We start from the raw sequence: 18465 nt of genomic DNA, 5'->3' as shown, positions 1-18465 counted from the left end.
CTACAGGAAAGACTTAATCAACTAGGGTTGAATTCTACACCATGAGCCAGAAAAGTCATGTTTAGCTTCAGGCCACTCAAAAGGAAACAAGTAAAAACAGAATCCTGCTGTTATGCCACCTTTGCTACATTGCAGAAGCGGTTGGCCAACAGCTTGTATTCTAGAACTTGGCTAAAGTTCAAGTACCAACACAGGTACAGTAAAGTTGTCTAAGTCTCACTGACTTTCAGTGGGACTTATGAATCAAAAGTTCTTAGGGAGTTTTGAAAATTTCCGTCTTTGTTCCTGAGGATACGCTAGCTCATCCGTCATACTAAAGCACTCTCAAAATGTCAGGAGGGGACTCAAAATATAGAGCACTTATAAAGCAGACTGGTAGTGGAACTTGTCATTGACCATTTTTAATAGAAGAGTCAATTAGTAAGTCTCTGCTGCCTGCAAGTGTATGCTGAATATTAAATGGAAAATAAAATGAGTTGTAAGCGTGTTAACCTAGTGTGCAATAGTGAATATATTTTTATTTCATTTTATTTTCTTGTGCAGAAGAAAACCAAGCAAATGAACAGGTGACAACTGAAACTCTACTAAAGCCCACTGAAGAAGCACAAGGTATGAAGGCTGATGGGACTAGGATATTTAGTAAAGCAGGACACAGGAATGACAGAGTGAGTAAAGGTCTTCCACCTCAGAGCAATGAGTGCCCAGATGTAGAAACAATCATGGTCAATGGTGAGGTTTCAGAAACCAGGACCTTAGTTTCCTTAGAACCTTTAACAGTTGTGGGCACTGGATCAACAAAAGAACATCTACATGAAGCAAATGAATATAAAGGGTTAGCAGCCTGTACTGTCATGCCATTGACAGCAGAGGTTAATGCCAATTCTGACTTGGAGACTGGAGAAGAAAACTTATCTAAATCAAATCATGTTAATAAAACACATACAACATCTGGTAATTATCAGACTGCTACTTATCAGAAGGAAGAAAATACCTCTCGTAAGTGTAGTGCTGTCCATGAATCTAAAAGTAATATTGATGTTGATATGCTACTCTCAAAGGCAAGTTGTGATGCTTGTCCTTTAAGAAGTGTATGTAATATGAACTGTGGAACTATGCCACAAGAAGATAACACTACAGAGAGCTGTAAAACACAAAAAGAGAATCTTGTTGAAGATATGGAAAATAACACGTTTGAAAATCAGCCTCAGCTTTTGGAGGATTGTATTTCAAAGCCAGTGCTACAAAGGCAGATCCCACCAGTGTGGGGCAAAGAACCATTTAGCAGCAAAGCCGCACAAAGGGAAGTGGGCAGCAGTACTGACCATTCACACAGCTTTAGCTCTGGGGAAAACCAGAGAGAAACTGCGGTAAAGGACAGTTATGTTCTTGATAACAGTCAGGATGTACAAGATGGTATTCATTCAAAGAGTTGTCATTCTTCAGTTTTTAGTTCTGTTGCTTCATCACCTGAGGAGTTTCTAGAAGGAGATTTAAAAATAATTCCTTCAGAAATTAATAATCTAAAAAAGGATAAGGACCAACGGCAAATCTCTACTAGCAATGTATGTAGTTATGTAGCAGAACAGCAGACAAAAGAAAACAGCAGCAAATCAATGGAAACAAAAAACCTTGTTTGTACTAATAGTGAAGACGCACATGTGTGCTTTGACAGTGCTTACAATAAAAACACTAATTCTTATCCCAGTAGCCATTGTTCTCTGGATGTTGTCACCAAGGTAGATGAAGTTACACTTGAGAAGCAATCATTTGAAAAGAAATCCAAGAGCAGTGTGATGACAGAAGAGCTGGTCATCAGCTTAGATAAAGTTCCAAAAGCAAACAACAGTGCCAGCTTTGTCACAGACCAAGAAACTGCTTGCACACCATACGAAGCCATGCGTCCTGATGCAGAAAAATCAAAAGCATCTCCTTGGGGTGGTGGTGATGCATGCTGTAAGGAAGATGAGTACCTGAGCAGACTGTCTAGAAATGAATCCATCAGTTCATCAACAGAAGTGGAGGTCCAACCCACTGATCATCAGCTTTGTAAAGATAAAGTTTGGTCTTCAATAAATCACAAGAATGTTGATACTTCTACGGTAGTGAGTAAAGATTCCATAAAAAGCACACTGTCTCCACTGGAAAATACAGAAATAATGGTCACTGATATGGAAAACGAATGCAGCAGCACATATTCTCATAACAAACAATGTACAAAAGACCCTTGTTCAGCTGTCAATACTTGCTGCATCTTGTCTGATAAAACCAACTTTGATAATGTATTAGTAAATAGGCATGCTTTCAAAGAGCAGGTTGAAGTGAACACTGAAGAAATCGGTGACTTAGAAATGGGAGACTCATCTGGACATAAGAGTGACAGCTTACCTGAAGAATGTATTTTTTTAGCAAATAAGTCTGTCCCTTTTGAAGGGAGACTTGGTCACAAAAGTAGAGGTCAGCATATGACAAACCATACTTCTATAGCAGAAAATGCCTTATGTTCAATTTGCACTGCAGAGAAATCTACCACTGGCTTGTCAGAAGCTGAGATAAATGCAAACATGGAAGTGGAAAGCTTGAAGCTACATGATGATGGCTGTTGTGGAGTAATGGAAGAAAGGCTAGAATCTTACAGTGTTGTAATTTCTTCTGATCCAAATGAAGGACAAGAACAAATTAACTCTTACAGACTACAGAAAGAAGAATTTGATAGAAAGAAAACTGTGGATAGTATAAAGGCTCATGAAGGTAATCGGAAAAAGGATACTAGTGAACAGTCATTAGTCAACAAAAATTTGAACAAAAGCATAATTAGTCATCGCCTTGAAATTTGCAACTTGCAGGTGGACCTGGGAAAAGGGAAAAGAGAGACGCTGAGGAAGATCAGCATGTTGTCTTGTGGATTTAATCTCTCAGAGTATAATACTTCAACTACGGACTCGGAGTCCAGCATGCATCAGAAAGATTTGGACCAGTCATTTGGCACTGAATGTACATGTTCTCAACATGCAAACCAATCAAAAGGGAGTGTTTGTCAGATGCAAAATCAATACCTTGAATGCCAAAGTGAGCCTAAAGGGCCAATTTCGGGTGAGAAGCAAAATGAAATTCTTACAGTAGGTGATGTTCCAGAGCACCAACAGCATCAAATGAAAGTCTTAAGTAAGCAGATGTTCAATACTGGCATACAGACTATGACTAGTTCAGGTGAAGACCATAAAATATCTATTGACTCCAATCAAAATGAGCTGGTTGGTCTGAAGGAGGATAGAGACCTAACTCTATTGCCTCATGAATTTTTAAGAGAAGATAATTTGCAAGAGACCTTCAAAGAAAGTATGTTGGCTAATAACTCTCCGCATAGTGTGGTAAATGTGGACCATTCCACAGACTCATTCAGTAACTTCTCTGAAGAGGAGAAAGTAGAATTAAAGGCAGACAGTAATAACTGTAGCAATGCAAGTGATGTTCAAGGGACTTTCAGAGAAAGTGTAGTGGAATGTAGCTCTTTGAATAATGTGGTAAATACAGACCATTCAACACAACTAGATTCTATCAGCAGCACAAGCGATCAAAGCAAGGAGCCTCTAATGCCTGTAGAAAATGCAAATATTTCTGAATTACAGAAGATGGATAGCTTGGCCATGGGCCAGAAACATGAAGTTAGGACCATTGTTGAATCCTGTGTTGTTTCCCAGTTGATCTCTAAGAGCCCATTAGATGAACAAGAAAATACAAACCTTCTTTCAGAGATGAGAAATGAAATGTGCTCACTGGCAAATTTAATATTAAGTGACACTTGTGTTCAGTCTAAACTTGAGACTCTTACAGAAGCTGATGGTCAAAAAGATATAGACACAATGCAATCCAAGGAGTTCCTTTTGAACCAAGAACTCCCTAGTGCTAAACCTGTAACTTCAGAAACTCATTTGGGTCAGAGCATGGAAATCTCTGTCCCTCAGAAAGATGAACCACTTGCACTACCTGAGAACACACACATGGTTAACCATGGCTTTTTTTCAGCAAAGGTTCTTTGCAATCACTCTCCTGCTAAAGAGCCTCTTGAGGTAACAGTGTTAGGTAAGAGAACTGTTGATACTAACAATCCATCTGTAGAGAGTGACAAAGCAATTCACTTCCTAAAAGAGGCAGTTAAATTAAAAGTGTGCACAGACAATACTGTTTGTAGTAAGGAGGGGCCTATAAGTGAAAAGAACAGTAAGCCAGTTGAGAAAGAAACAGATGCAACTTCATCACAATATAGTAGTTATACACAGAAATTTAAGAGAACCTCTGTAGAAGATGAGATGGAAAGGGAAAATAAAGTAATGGTAGAAGAAATAAACCAGCCTACACATTCCATTTTTGAAAGTAAAGATTCCTTAGGCATTTTGCTAGATAATGGGCAATGTTCTTGTAAGAAAGTAGAAAGCTGTGTTCCTCTCTATGTCAGCACTTCTGAAAAGCCTTCACAAGTTTGTTGTGTTGAACAGATCCCATCATGTAGTTTGAATAATTGTTCTGATAAAATATGTTGTTTTAGAAATCTTTCAAAATCGCCCATTGTCAAGTTGCCTTCAGAAAGCACAGATGACTCTTCGCTCGCAGGGAAAGATTTAGTTAATGGGGAAACATCAGAAATCAACTATACTGCAACAGCTGAAGCTTGTTCAGGTAGCAATATGCAGTCAAACAGTTGTACAGAAGCATCTCTGAAATGTGTTGTCAGTGAAGAGTGTCTCCCTTTTGAATTAAGTTCTTGGAACAAAGAGAACAGCAAGGAAGCTATCAGAAAACAAATGAAGCCACCAAGTAACTTAATCACTGCAGAAAATGACAGATCTGGTAGAGAGAGACTTGACCAAGGAGGTGAAAGTCAAATATTTAAGCGAAAGAATGTATATGAGGAGACAGAAGAAGTGTATCTAGCTCAAAACCCCTTACTATTGAAGAGGCAGACACAGCAAAAACAGGAGTCAAAAAAACAAGTGAACACAAAAATCCCATTGCAGCCCAGCACACTGTATGATGCTGAGTCTTTGGACACCTCTTATGAGTTGGTGGCATCTTCAGGAGTCACAAAGCTTGAAGATCCTTCAGGACAGATCTCTGCTGTTGTGAACAACAAGAATTATAATAAAACCAGACAAATGTTTAGCACTTTACAAGATGTGAAAAGGCCAAAGATTACAGAGAAAGGTGTTAGCTCACTGTATATGAAGGAACCAGAACTGGAAAGCATGAGCCTTCAGTTAGGGACCCACGTTAAGTTGTCAACCGATAGTAGCCTTTTTATTCCAAATTCAAATATGCTTCCAGGAGCTAATAACTTTGGGCATAGTGAAATCCATGGTGCCTTTGGGAATACACACAAACCAAGCGGGCTCCTTCTACTGAAAAAACAGCCAGGAAGGAAGTGCAAGAGAGTTGCCATGCCAGATCAGCTCAAAACTATAAGAAAAAATACCAAAATTAAGAGCTCAGCCTTTTTAAGGAATTCCTCTGGAACCATTCTTAAGCAAGAACATGCACTCCTCCACTCTACATGTTTTGCAGATAAACCACCAGCTGTGGAAACAGAAATAGCTGTGAGATTGGACCATATACCAAAGCAGAGAGCCAATAGGTTCAGATTGAGCAGCTTGAAATTTAGTAAATGCACCAAAGAGCCAGCATTGTTAACCAAGCTGTCTACATTGGCCAGTAGGCTACTGTCCCCAGCCAAAAGCACACGGAAATTAAGACCTCTGCAGACTTCTTCAGAACTTCTTCCAGTGGCTGAAAAGTATGGCCACCTTAATAGGCTACTGGAAGTGTTTTCATGCATTAACATGAAGTTAAGCTCGCACTGGGCTGATGGCTGGTGCACAAAGATGTTCAGCTTTCCACCTTTGGCACTTTATCCTGGAGAATCCAGCAAAATTCATTCGAGCAACAGGATTCCATCACCATTTCTCAATGCCCCAATTCTCCCACTTCCTTTTCCCATAAAATTGGACTCCAGTTCTCTGACAGACTTCACTGGGTTTATGTCCCAGCATTGCATAGCTGATAGACCAGCTTTAGGAGCAGCACCAGCACATCCTCTACAATCTTCAAAATGGACCCTCTCCTTTTTCCTGTCCCCGAGCTGGTCAGGTACAGCTGTTTTCAGGGAAGACACCAATTTTGGTAATAAGCTGCACTCTTCTGTTGTATCTCTGAGAACCACAGAGGCCCCTGCCCCTAGTCATGACTGTGGAAGAAATGCCACAGCCAAGAGGAGAGCAAATTGTTCCATGCTTGGCCTTCACACCGTGTTAGCACTTTCTTCCCCTGGATGTTACAGGATCTGGACAAGAAGAAGAAATGTAACCAGTCGAATTCCCACCATCCAGAGACTGTTTATGTCACAATTCACACAGGGCTTGAAAGGGTTAAAGTCTCCAATTTCTGTATCAGATGACCTCTTCTCTTCATTACCCTACTCACTGGGCAGGGCACTTTCCATATGGAGCCAGCATGGGCCTTCTGCACATTGTCCTTCTGAATTCCCTCCTGTCCATTCCAATCACTGCAAGTGGCAGCCAAGTGTGGGCATCGAGAACAGGTAAAACCCATCAACTTCTTTCTGAGAGTAAATATATACAGGGTGTATACTTGCTGCTTTTTGGGAGGGAATAAGAACTCGCAGTGAAGGGTCAGGTTCTGGTACTTCCTGTCTTAACCCTGCATACTTCACTCAGAAAATGGCTTAACATAGAAGAATCTTCCATCCAAAACCCTATCTATTAATTAAATTTGAGTAGTGTTTTAATTGATTTCTTAGTCTTCTTTTGGTAGAACCACTAACTCTGCTATCTTCTTCTTCCTTGTAACACATATGTCATGTGCCAGAATATGTATTGCAGAAAGGTAAGCTGCTTCACTAGCTCTATTCAGTCACAGCAGAACAGCTGGATTTCTAAGGTAGGAAAGTATTTGGAGATCTGAACCATCTGCTGAATTTGAGACTTGAAAGGCTACACAGTCTCTAAATTAAACAAAAGGAATAATTCTGTTGCATCCAGTTAAACTTTGAATTGCATTCTAATGACTGCTGTATGTTAATTTGAATTCCAGTCTATTCAGTGTATAACTGTGCCTGTTAACAGTTTGTGCCAGATATGTTGCTGGCACAAAAAAGTGCAGCTGCATTGATAAATTTTGGCCTCTTGATCTGACAGATTATAGGTGGAGAAGAGGAGCGGAGACTATCATCTGTTTTTGTTTTTTGCTACTAGTTGCATGAAAGATGTAATAGCTGTTCTAGGAATGAGAAATGAGATTTTTGGTTTTGCTGCAAATCTCTGTGACCTAGAGCAAGTCACTTCCTGTTCTGTGTCGGCTGTCCTGTCTGTAAAATGGTTAGTTTTGTTCCTTGCCTCACAGGCATGTTTGAGAAGTGCTCAGATACCACCGTTATGAGCACTGTAGAAAAACCTGTATATAAAACTGGTGAACTCGTGCCCATTACTGTAATTTCTAAAGAATGTGGTTCGGATTTATCCAAGCAAAATGGATTATTATCTATGAATCTATATGTACAAAGCAGCCCTATCTACCAAGAGATTCGGAAGTATTCCGCCCGTTAATGAAAATGTTATCGTTCTAGTAAGGTCTTGACCGTGTTTTCCATTAGGAAGAGTAAGTATAAAGTATGAACTTTGGAACTGCTCTGGAATAAAAGAATAACGTGCCCCACTGGAACAGCTTCATAATAATCCTGTGGATCTGGTTTCTCTGCCAATTCTTTACTCTCTTTCAGGATGAATTTTCTGGCATGTGCCTTAAGTGTATTAATGTGCCAAGATTCAGCTACGTTTTGATTGAGCCATTGATTGTAACTCTAAACTACCTGCAAAATCCTAAGAAAATGTTAACACTTTAAAACTCACATCTGTATAGCAGGTGAGTTTTTTTCCTTTGGAACTGAGAAGTGCAGCACTTCAGTATTAGAAGCAAGTGGTGAGTCCTGCACTAAAATCCTTCTGGGTTTAAGTGTCAGTTTTTCCTCCCACCTCATCCCGGACACTAAGTCCACAGATTGCTAAGCAGCCTGTAACAGCATGCTAAGCCAGCTACAGTAAAAAGACTTTTATCCCTAGAACTAGAGGACAGTTTGGAGGTGGGGGAAATTCTTCTATGTGAAAAGTTGTTTATCCCAAGTAAAGAGAAGCTAAATCAGATCTAGGTACAGATCAAGGGACAAATAGCAGAAGTTAGAAAGGCGCTTTTTGTCCCTAAAATTCAGTGAAATCATTTTTAAAACAGGAAGTATGTTGATGACAGACTTAACTCCTCTGCTGCACTTATAACAAACACATTTTAAAGGAAGCTGTAAGTGTGCTATAATAGTTGATGCTCTTTGGAGCATTTATGTAAAGCACTAAGCAAATACAATAACCAGGAACATTGAAATTTTTAGTTTATAAAATATAACTACAAATTTAGAATGCATAAGGCATGTTAAAACATTTTGATGAAGCAGCCATTTTAAACAAATTTAAAAGGGTGTAGCCTTTAAAATGAGAGAATGCGAGTCTGAAGGATGGTTTAGAATAGATTTATCTGAATTTAAATGTGTGAATATTCAAGAAAAATTTCCCATGAAGGAATGCTGCTGTTCTGTAGTGAAATATATTTACTGCAACATATGCTGTGGTCAAAAAATTATCTACTTGTACCCAATAGCATAATAATCTCAGTACGCTATTCTCAAGAAGGTGGGTGAGTATGAATACCAGGAGAGGACTTCTGATATTTACCTTTATCAGCAGAGTTTGACACGATTAAAAATTCGTAGCGGTTTCAGCTTCATACAGAAGAACTGGATTAATTCATAGCTGGGCAGGTAGTGAATATTTGGAGTGGGTTTTCCTTTCAAATCTACTGCTACTGGTGCTGCCACCTGGTGGTGATAAAAATTCTTATGCTAAACACAACCTTGCACCTCATTGGTACTTTTCTAAGATTCAGAACTATAAATGTTCAGAGCTGGGATGTTTGCACCAGCATTTTTGCTGCATAAAGTAGAATGCTTCCTGCAGGTGGGAATTCTGTGCAAATTCTAGCACTGCCAGACTGCAGTAGCTGGGATGCTGGTGGGAAGAAAGCATCTTACTTACGGCACTGAATGGTAAACTTGGGAGTAAATTTATCATAGGGTATTTACACAAGTGTCTCCTTCATGCCTGTTTTTGATATGCCTTTCATTGCTCTGAAAAGTATATAAGCTCCTTAATATGGTTTGTTTTCCGACTTTAACACCAGGCATCCCATTCTAATTCTGTAGCTTTCCAGCTTTAGTAAAGACAAAAAAAATTACCTGTAGGCATACGTGGAGAAAGGACTAAGATTTAATCATAAGAAATGTAGTCTAGTCCACTCTAAATGATTGATCACAATGTATTTTTGTTGTTGTGATGTTATGAGCGTGCATACAAAAATAGGAGCATGCTTTTAAAGGATTAAGAACTATTGTGCTGGCTTTGTTGTTGTTGTTGTTGAAGTATTGTAGCCACCATAGAAAGGCCTTGGTTAACTGATGGGAATAAGAGCATTCTCATCAGATTGTGGAAGCAAGAGAGGATGTGAGGTTAACCTTGTAGAAGTCCCCCATCCTTATTGATTTTGCTACTACACTTGTGTGTAGTAGACAGATCTCTCAAGGTTTGGTTTTGTAATTGTTTTAAAATTGGCTTTTAAAAACAGGCTGTTTTGATTTTCTTAGAAAAGAGCATCCACAGCGCTTCTGGAAACATGTCCAGCTTTCAGACTAACACTAGCTTCTTTCCTTTCTCTGTTTTCTGTTTCCTTTTTCTTCTTTTTTCAGGAAGTAAAAATAGGAGCCTTTCCCTCCTGTCAGTGAAGCTTAGACATTAGTGAAGTGAATGGCTAAGGTGGCTTGCTCTCATGTGGTTTAGGTTTTTTTTACCCTTTCGCTCTTAACATAGCTGACATTTTCTTTGTCTTGGAGTTTAGATTCTGCTGAGTCTTTTTCTCCTTCTCTTTGGTGTAACCTTAACTCCTGTCTTCTGTTGTTGTTGTTGTTGTTCCCTTTTTGAACCAGTTATGTCATTTTACCACGGATGCCTTTCCATGGCACAGAAGCAGCAAGGATCTCAGGTGATGAGATAAAGTAAGTGTCTTGCCATGCCATTCAGTATGTATTAAATATGGTAGGAGTGTGAACCCCTTCTCCCTCCCACCCCAAAGGGGCAGCAGAATACATTTTTGGGGTGGGTTTGGCAGCTTGCTTCTCAAAGATGCTTTTTTTTTTCCTTTCTTTTTTTTCTTTTTTTACCAAAGCCATTGAATAAAAACAAATATGAAAATGTGTGTTAGAGGTAAAAGAGCCCTGCTACTGGGGAGAAAAAAAGAAAGCCTTGTGAACTTTAAATGTAAAGAGATGTAATGTAATCTGAATAGAGAGGATAAGAAAAGAAGAAAGTTTTCAAAGATCTCATTTCCAATATTTTATGTTTCAAACATGTGCTAGAATACTGTCACAGTAAGTCGGGCACTAATCTGGATCTTCTGTTTCTCCCTTTCCACTCCTTTTCCCCCTCTCTCATAGGCTGGAACCTTCATTTTCAGTTTTGTTACCAAAGTCTTGCTCAGTTCCAGAGTCAACTGTCTCTCCACTAAGACTTTCAGCTCCTGAATTCCAGGTCCATCCCTTTGAAGTTGATGCTTCTCTCCCACCATGTCCTGGATCTCAGACTGACACTGAATTTAAAAAAGTAAGTGCATGGCTTTTTATCGGCTCCTACAGGAAGCAGGCGGTGCATATAGTTTAGTAGTTCAGTTAGGGTACAAACAGACATCATGTTTGTCCTGGGATTCTATAGATGTACACATCCCTTACCCCCCTGTAGGCCCTCTGAAGTATGCTGGATAAAATGCACTCATACTTTTTGCTGGGATGTTCTGTATGGTTATTACGGGTCATTCTAGGGGCAAGTCTGTCAGGCTGTGTGCTCTTGCTGGCCATCTACTGGCAAAAGAGCAACAAAGTAATGAGGCTTGGAAGGGCAGTTTGTGTACAGGACAGTGCTCCAGCAGTTTCCCAAGACAACTTAGCTTAGATCAAATGAGATATCTCTTTGCAGCGTAACACTACATGAGAATTAGAATTTACTCAATTTGGACTTCTGTTTTCCAAGAAGGCAGGGTCTAGGATTGCTACCGAGGCAACACGTTTAGCCACTGACAGAGACAGTCCTTGTATCCTTCTAGTCTATCCTGCTCCTGCATTAGCTGGAAGTAGGTACTGTTGGAGTAGTGAGATGAGCAGAAGAAAACAGGTGGAGGGTTCATCTCTGACAGAAAAATGGAATACTGGAAGACTGTTTTGCTGCCTTATGTCTCCCCAAAACCCTCTTCAAGTAGCACACTGACAAGCACTAGCCACTAGAACTTTGTAGATTTCCTGGCGTTGTCTTAAAGCCAGATGGGACCAGTGTGCTCAACTAGTCTGACCTCTGCATACATGATTCCTGCAGTGAGTCCAGTAATCTGTAGTGAAAATAGAATATATTTTCTTGTGAAAACATCCCATTTTGATTTCATGAAACTCAGTGATTTGCTCTGTACATTCCCTGTTGAATGGTTTGAATGTCTTTTAGTCAAGTAGATATGTATTTTATATTGTAGGATTTGAGTTGCAGAAGAAAGCAGTGTGCTACTAACTTCCTTAATGTGTCTGTCTCTTCTTATCTTTTAGTATTTTACTTAATTTTTTTTGAGGCTCCAAAGAGAAGGGAATAACATTGACTAGTAACATGATTTCTTCTTTGTTTTTCATTGTCCAAAAGGCTGAACCAGAAAAGAGGCCAAAGAGAGTCTCTCAGATCCGGATTCGGAAAACTGTTCCTAAGCCAGATCCCAACCTCACCCCAATGGGACTCCCTCGACCAAAAAGGTGAGTGAGAGGCCTCACTTTTTTAAACAGACTGATACTAGGATCTGCTTCTCCTTAAGAAGTGTGTTCAGCATAACCACTTGGGTAAATGGCTTGCCTTTCTTACCACTTTTTTTTTTTTTCCTGCTTGTCTGGATAAGCAGTTTCTGGTTAGGGTGCATGTTACCTAATGTTTTAAATCAGGACATTTCCTGAGCTAAGAGCCATAGGAGAGTTGAGCATTAGTTTAGGCAATAATTGTGCCAACTACAGTTTTTCTTTCAGTTGTCACGTTCTTAGGTGGATAAGACTGGAAAGGGCCTCTTAGGCCTTTGAGTCATCCTGTGCTTTTGCAGGCCAGTATGTACCGAAGAGACAACCAAAATAGCCACTTAAAATGCTTACACGCACAACTACTAGACCATAAATACCCAGAACACCAAGGACATCCTACAATATGCCATGGGTAAGAGCAGGGAGATATAATGGCATCACCAATGTCCCATCTCTGCCACAATAGGGAATTAGTTGGTTAATATATACATTAAAAGTCCTAAAAAAGTACAGTGCCTCATGCTATAGAGGAAGGCAAAATTCTCTTGTAATTTGGGTCAGTGTTACCTAGGGGATGATTCTTAAACTAGGGTGACTTCAGTTGGGTATCTTTCTCTCTCATCTTGAGCATTGTTGTTTAGAAACTATACTGCATGCTTGGGATAGGGGCATTCTTGCTTACAGAAATGCCAGCTCTCAACCCAGAACTTTACAAAGTACCATTTGTAAGATCCATTAATGCATGTTTCTCAGCTCTCTGCATGTAAATATGCATTATAAAGAGATTGATAAAAGGGAGATAAACCATGCTTAAGGGTAGCAAAAGAAGATAGTTGTGAAATTCTATTGACTTTCATTCATTACTACTTCCAGGCTCAAGAAGAAAGAATTTAGTTTAGAGGAAATTTACACAAACAAGAATTACAAGTCCCCTCCTACAACAAGGTGAGTTGCATTCTGTGATGGGAGAAGTGATGCAGATAAAACTGATATAAAGGTATTTTGGAAATGGAAACAACAAATGCATTTCAAAATAGAACTGAAATCATTGCCTTTTTATACTCGTAAATATGAAGTATAAAAGAAAGCTAATTCAGAGGCAACTGATGTCCATCTGCTCTTGATATCTGAGACAGCAGTGGTACCACAGCATGAATTTGAGGGAAAGCTTAAGGCTTAATTGTTACTCTTTGTAATTATTACTTGTTTGGGAATTCATTCATTGCCACATGAAGCAAAGGATAGTACTGAGTATCATGTTTAAAACTCAAGGTAAAGATGATATTTCAAAATCGTATTGCCAGTCAGTATAGCGAGGTTCAGCTGTCCAGACAAATCCCACATGAATCTCAATGTAAAGTAACAAGAATGTTGTTTTAGTTGTGCATTTTTTGCTTTTTTAAATAATTTTTGTCTGGCTTTTGGTGCACTTTGTTCATTGGAATAAAACCTTTTGTTTGTACTTTTGAACTAAAATATGGGCTGAGATTAACTCCCTGGATTTCTATGCACCAACAAGAAATTATTCAGAAAATATACTAACAACTAGGTGATACAAGACTGTTTCTGAAGACAAGTGGTCACTGATTTGAAACAATCATCTAGTCCATCTCAAGTTAATGATACTCAACTTGTACATGTTGACTTTCCCAGGTGTTTGGAAACCATCTTTGAGGAGCCCAAGGAGAAAAATGGATCCTTGATCTCTGTCAGCCAGCAGAAGAGGAAGAGGATTCTGGAGTTTCAGGACTTCACCATTCCTCGGAAGAGGAAAGCAAGAAACAGAGTCAAAGTGGCTGGAAGTTTCACACGAGCAAAAAAAGCTGCACTACAGGGCACAGAGCTAGATGCCCTTTTGATTCAGAAACTAATGGACCTTGAAGCCTTCTTTGCAGAGGAAGAACGGGAGCAAGCATCTGGAAGCTGAAGGAGACATCTAACTAGAAATGGCTTAAAGTTCCTTTAATGTTTAGATCCACTTGGGAAGGATTTGCTGGTCTCTTCATTCCACTCAGTCCTAATACCTGATGATCAGTTGTTGGCTGTGACCCACTTTGAAATGTTAATATATATAATATATATTTTTAATAATGTGGGATTTGTTCCTCTAATTCCTTTTCATAAGTGTGACACAGTGGCTCTCACTGTTCCTTCCCCAACCGCTCTAAAAATTATGGCTAATGTTTAATTATTTTGAAATACTTCCTAGGAATTAAGTAGGGAGAGTAAAGGAGGAAGTAACGCACCTTCAGTGATGCTAAATACTCCTGAACTTTTGCACGTTTATTTGAGTCTGCTGCTGTGACTGTAGTGGTTAAATCTGAACATGTTGACAGCAGAAGTAGGGGGCTGGAACAGGGATGAATTCAAGTAAGTGGATTCTTGCATTGAGATACCACTATTTTAATTATTAAAGATTACTAGTCTGGATTTGCTTATAATTACTTCAGTTTTTCTCTGTACTCAGAAGTTTCCTTCTGTGATTCTTTTATCTTTCATAGCTTCAAGCAGAAGCCCCTCAAGACTAAATCTTAACTAACTTGCACTTTGTGTTTCTTGTTTTTTAATTTGCTGCATGAGGGCGCCTTTTATTGTAATGCTGTTCTTTTAAAAATAATAATAATCGTGCATTAAGAACAATGGTGCAGAATGCTAGGGTCTCCCAAATAGTTAAGCTGAGTTTAGCCTAGTTGCTGGTGCTTTACCTTTTGGTTGAAGAAGGTAAAGCACCTTCCTCAGCCAAATATTACTGGGAAATATTAATGGGAAAATATTATTAAGGTTCCTATAACTCTTTAGTTCTTTATTTAACACTTTTGGGCTTTGCTCAGAGATGAGCACCAGGAACTTCCAAGTGAGGCTGGACTCTTAATTGGTTATACTTCTGACAAGAAGGCTAATTTTCTCTCCGCAAGCAAGCAAGCAGGTTTTTCTGCATTTTGTCTTTCTTCCATTTTTAACTTGACAATTTTAGGCTCGGGGCGCTCATGTATGTAGATGTTCAGTGTACAACAGTGCTGTACATAATAGTTTGTGTTGTACAAGGAGCCTCCAAGTATGCGGAAAATATTTTTAAAAAATGCTTAAGGCCATTTGTAATTATCAGCTATATCTGTCTGAGGGAACAGTGTTTTCTTCTGGAATACTCCTGTTTAAACTTACTTGAAGCATAGTGGAGAGTGAAGGCTAGCTGCAATTCAGGTAACTTCTACACTTCAGTGCCTACAGAGTTTGTTCAGGCAGAGCTAACGGGATGCTGTCATTGCTGACATAGTTTAATAGTTCCGTTCTTTCTTTTCCCCTGCCACTTGAATCTTGCACTTTTTCACTTATGTGCCCCTATAGCAACTTTCTACTTACCTCCAAAATGGGTGTTTAAAGTCTAGCATCTGGTAAATGGGTTTCATGATCCAATCCAAACCACTTCAGGGTCAAGGATACCATGCTACATTTTCTGCTCAATCAGCTCCTTTGTTGACTGAACAGAGAACTTGGACTGAAACAACCCATCAGAATGCAAGAGTTCTGAACGTTAGAAAATGTTTGTGCCTGACTGGAATGAATAATTTTCTGGATTTGTTTTGCTCCCAGCTCCTGTGATGGGATTTTTTATTTTCATACCCTGGTTTTGGAGGGTGATTATCTTTAACCAATCACAAAAACTGATGTGGAGGAATATGAACTTACGGCTTTTGTTTTCAGTGGAAAGAGGTGAAGTTTGGACCTTGTGGATATGCCATTTCTACTACCTCCATGCATGCCCAGCTGATCCACTAAGTGGTATTTTAATCCATCCTTGCTGTTTTACTAAAGGAATCCTTAAAAAACAAACATCCCTCCTCCCCCAATCCCAGTGCTGAGGGCATGAAGGTTTTGACTTTCTAAAAATGTTACGATTCCCCTCTACTTAGGTTATCAGCACTGGTATTGACCAACTGGGAGCTATCAAAAGAGTCATTTTATGCCCCAAGTTTGGGTTTCATGCTATAAAAGACTACTATGATATGAATTAATGCTAATGTGGAACACATGATAATGTAGAAACTGCTGGGTGTGTGCTGGTGTTGAAATGTAACCTCAGTGGGGCTTGTAACAAAATTAGGGAATCGGGTGGGTGGGGAAACAGCTCAGGTCCAAGCAGGGTTCTGTCCTTTTACAGTGTACTTTGAAACATTTACATAATCTCTTTACTACTTTTGCTTTTTCTGCTGCCTCCTTCTCATCCTTTTTCCCAGTCACTTTGAAGTAGCATGTCCCAGAAAGCTCTTTTTCTGGAAACAGCAGAGGAGCAGTAGAAATACTCATTTTCATTTCACTTATGAAAGCAAGAGCTATTCAGGAAATGTTGTTGCCAACCCCTGCATGTCACACTTGCCAGAATTTGTGAAAACCCTACCATGTTTTTTTAATTTGTTTTTTATTGGTTTTGTTTTTTGTTTTTTTGCTGTATGATGGATAAAACACCTCTCTCCAGGTATATTAGCTTCATTTGTGGTTCTGTGCCTCCCTCCTCTCCCCTCCAGTCCTCTGTTCCTATTTGCAGTGCTCACAGAACAGTCTTTGACTGTTGCCTGTGGCAGCATCTGACATGCTGGGAGCGGTAAGTGCAAAGAGTGGGTCTCTCCAACTCCAGTCTGACTTGCTTCTGACCCAGATACTCTGTATGAGAGAGATGTGGAGGATGCAGATTCATGGGTACTTGCATTCTCTTCATTGAAGCAGATGTACACTTGCCTTTTGGTAAGATGATGCCACTTCATACAGATTTTTATATTATTGTGGAAAAGGCCATGTACATATCACCCTGAGTGACTGTACTAAGGATTTTAGAAAGGATTTTGTAGAGCTGTCAGGAACGAGCCCTGCAAGGAAGTTGAGCTTCTTTTGACAAGCATAGCTAGGCAGGGGAGGTATCATTTTTCTGAAAGAAAAGATGTACATTTTATCCAGCTACAAACCCAGCAGCAAAGATTACCTGATGCATATTAAGGGGAGCACCTTGCCCTGTGCACCTAGGACTGTGTATACAAGTTCCAGTGCTTGCTGGATATGATTTTTTGCAAGCCATTCCAATTTTAGCATATCTGATTCAGAGTTGGGTTCTGTTATGTGATATGCTTCAGCTACTTTGTTAAAGCGCTGGTAATAACTGCCTGGATGAGATGTCTGATGCTGTCATGCTAATAGTTGGGTGAAAATTTGTATACTTTTATAACATTGGTCTATCATGTCCCTGCAGTTTTGTTTCTGTTTAGTAGTTTGTGAATCTAAAATTTCATTTTTGTGTGTGTGTGTTTAATTTATGAAAATAAAATTTTTTGGAGAACCTTTCTGTTTACTAATGACTTTGGATTCTTCTCTCTTCAGATGGGAATGAAATTTGCACCTTCATGTAATTCAGAGGGAGTAATACTTGACTCTTTGACATTAAGAGAAATTGTCTGTATAATGCTTTGAAATACTTGACTAGAAATGCAGATACTGCTCTTCAGTCCGTTACAAAATGCTCTTTAAGCTAATGTGGGCACAGGAAACTAACACATTCTTGCAGCTGTGTATACAATAAAGATGATGATGGCTGAATCTGAATCTTCAAAAACAACCTGGATGCCTCAGGAAGGGAATTTATTTCTGTTGGTCCTGATGTTTTCCTCTTTAGAGGCTATGCAGCATGGTGGGCAAGTGTAGAATGGTTCACCTTAAAAACTATCTCGTGTTCCTTACTGTATCGTCCCAGTTTTCTGTGTTCTCAGCTTTTCAAACTAATAAGCTCTGCTGTAACTACTAGCCTTTCAAAGTTTGCTGACCAAGTACAGCCTACTGGTGTGACCTTGCAATACTCCTCCCAAGTTCTGTTGCCACAAGGGTGGAGGAAGAGAATGGAGTAATTAGAATCACAGAAATCATACAGAAGTAGAACTGGAAGGGACCTCAAGAGGTCACCTAGTCAAACCCCCTGCCTGAGGAAAAGAGGTGTATGGTATCATATGTAATTGCTTGTAGCAGACCACAATGGTCATCTCTAGTAGGTAGTAAAGTATTGTCAATTACAGCTTATGAAATACTGAACAATCCACTGGATTCAGAAGCAAAAGAGATCAGAAACTATGGATTAGGCCTGTGCTTCATACACTACAGTCTGTGGACCAGGCCAGTAACATTACACCAAAACTGAAACAAGTAAATATCAAGAAGATTTACCCCGAAGTTTCTGTGAACAATTCTTCCTGTGGAAATTCCTGTCTGGATTTTTTTTGGACAGATGCCATCCACATATCAAAATGTAGTTGATGAAATTTGGAGATCCTCATATTTTTTAATTGCATTAAGTCTGCATTCTACAGCCATCTTAATATTTCCCACTTTTAATATAATCTTAGCTTTGGAAGCCCTTTCTCAAGATAGAAGTACAGTGCTGCTTCAGTCCAGCAGGTGGAATATTAAACCCAAAAAATAAAAGGATGCCTTTTAAGACTTCAGCTTGCTAA

General features: G+C 39.4%; 1 protein-coding gene across 3 annotated transcripts in view; it reads left to right on the top strand.

Moving 5' to 3' along the window:
- PRR14L (proline rich 14 like) overlaps positions 1–18005 on the top strand; it is a 27504-nt gene extending 9499 nt beyond the window's left edge. For 2 of the 3 annotated variants that reach the window (XM_006019920.3, XM_025199274.1), the window contains exons 4-9: positions 544–6589; positions 10091–10159; positions 10598–10763; positions 11838–11944; positions 12851–12922; positions 13631–18005. In XM_006019920.3, coding sequence (XP_006019982.1) covers positions 544–6589; positions 10091–10159; positions 10598–10763; positions 11838–11944; positions 12851–12922; positions 13631–13904 — 6734 coding nt within the window. In that variant the 3' untranslated portion in view covers positions 13905–18005. The remainder of the gene's footprint in view (positions 1–543; positions 6590–10090; positions 10160–10597; positions 10764–11837; positions 11945–12850; positions 12923–13630) is intronic. The other variant, XM_014518132.2, reaches the window with a different exon arrangement.
- The last annotated feature ends 460 nt before the right edge of the window (positions 18006–18465 follow it).

This window comes from Alligator sinensis, unplaced genomic scaffold (assembly GCF_000455745.1).
Source record: "Alligator sinensis unplaced genomic scaffold, ASM45574v1 scaffold505_1, whole genome shotgun sequence".
NCBI classification, from domain to species: Eukaryota; Metazoa; Chordata; order Crocodylia; family Alligatoridae; genus Alligator; species Alligator sinensis.
Note: the sequence above shows the minus strand (reverse complement) of the source record. Positions and strands in the feature narration are given on the sequence as shown.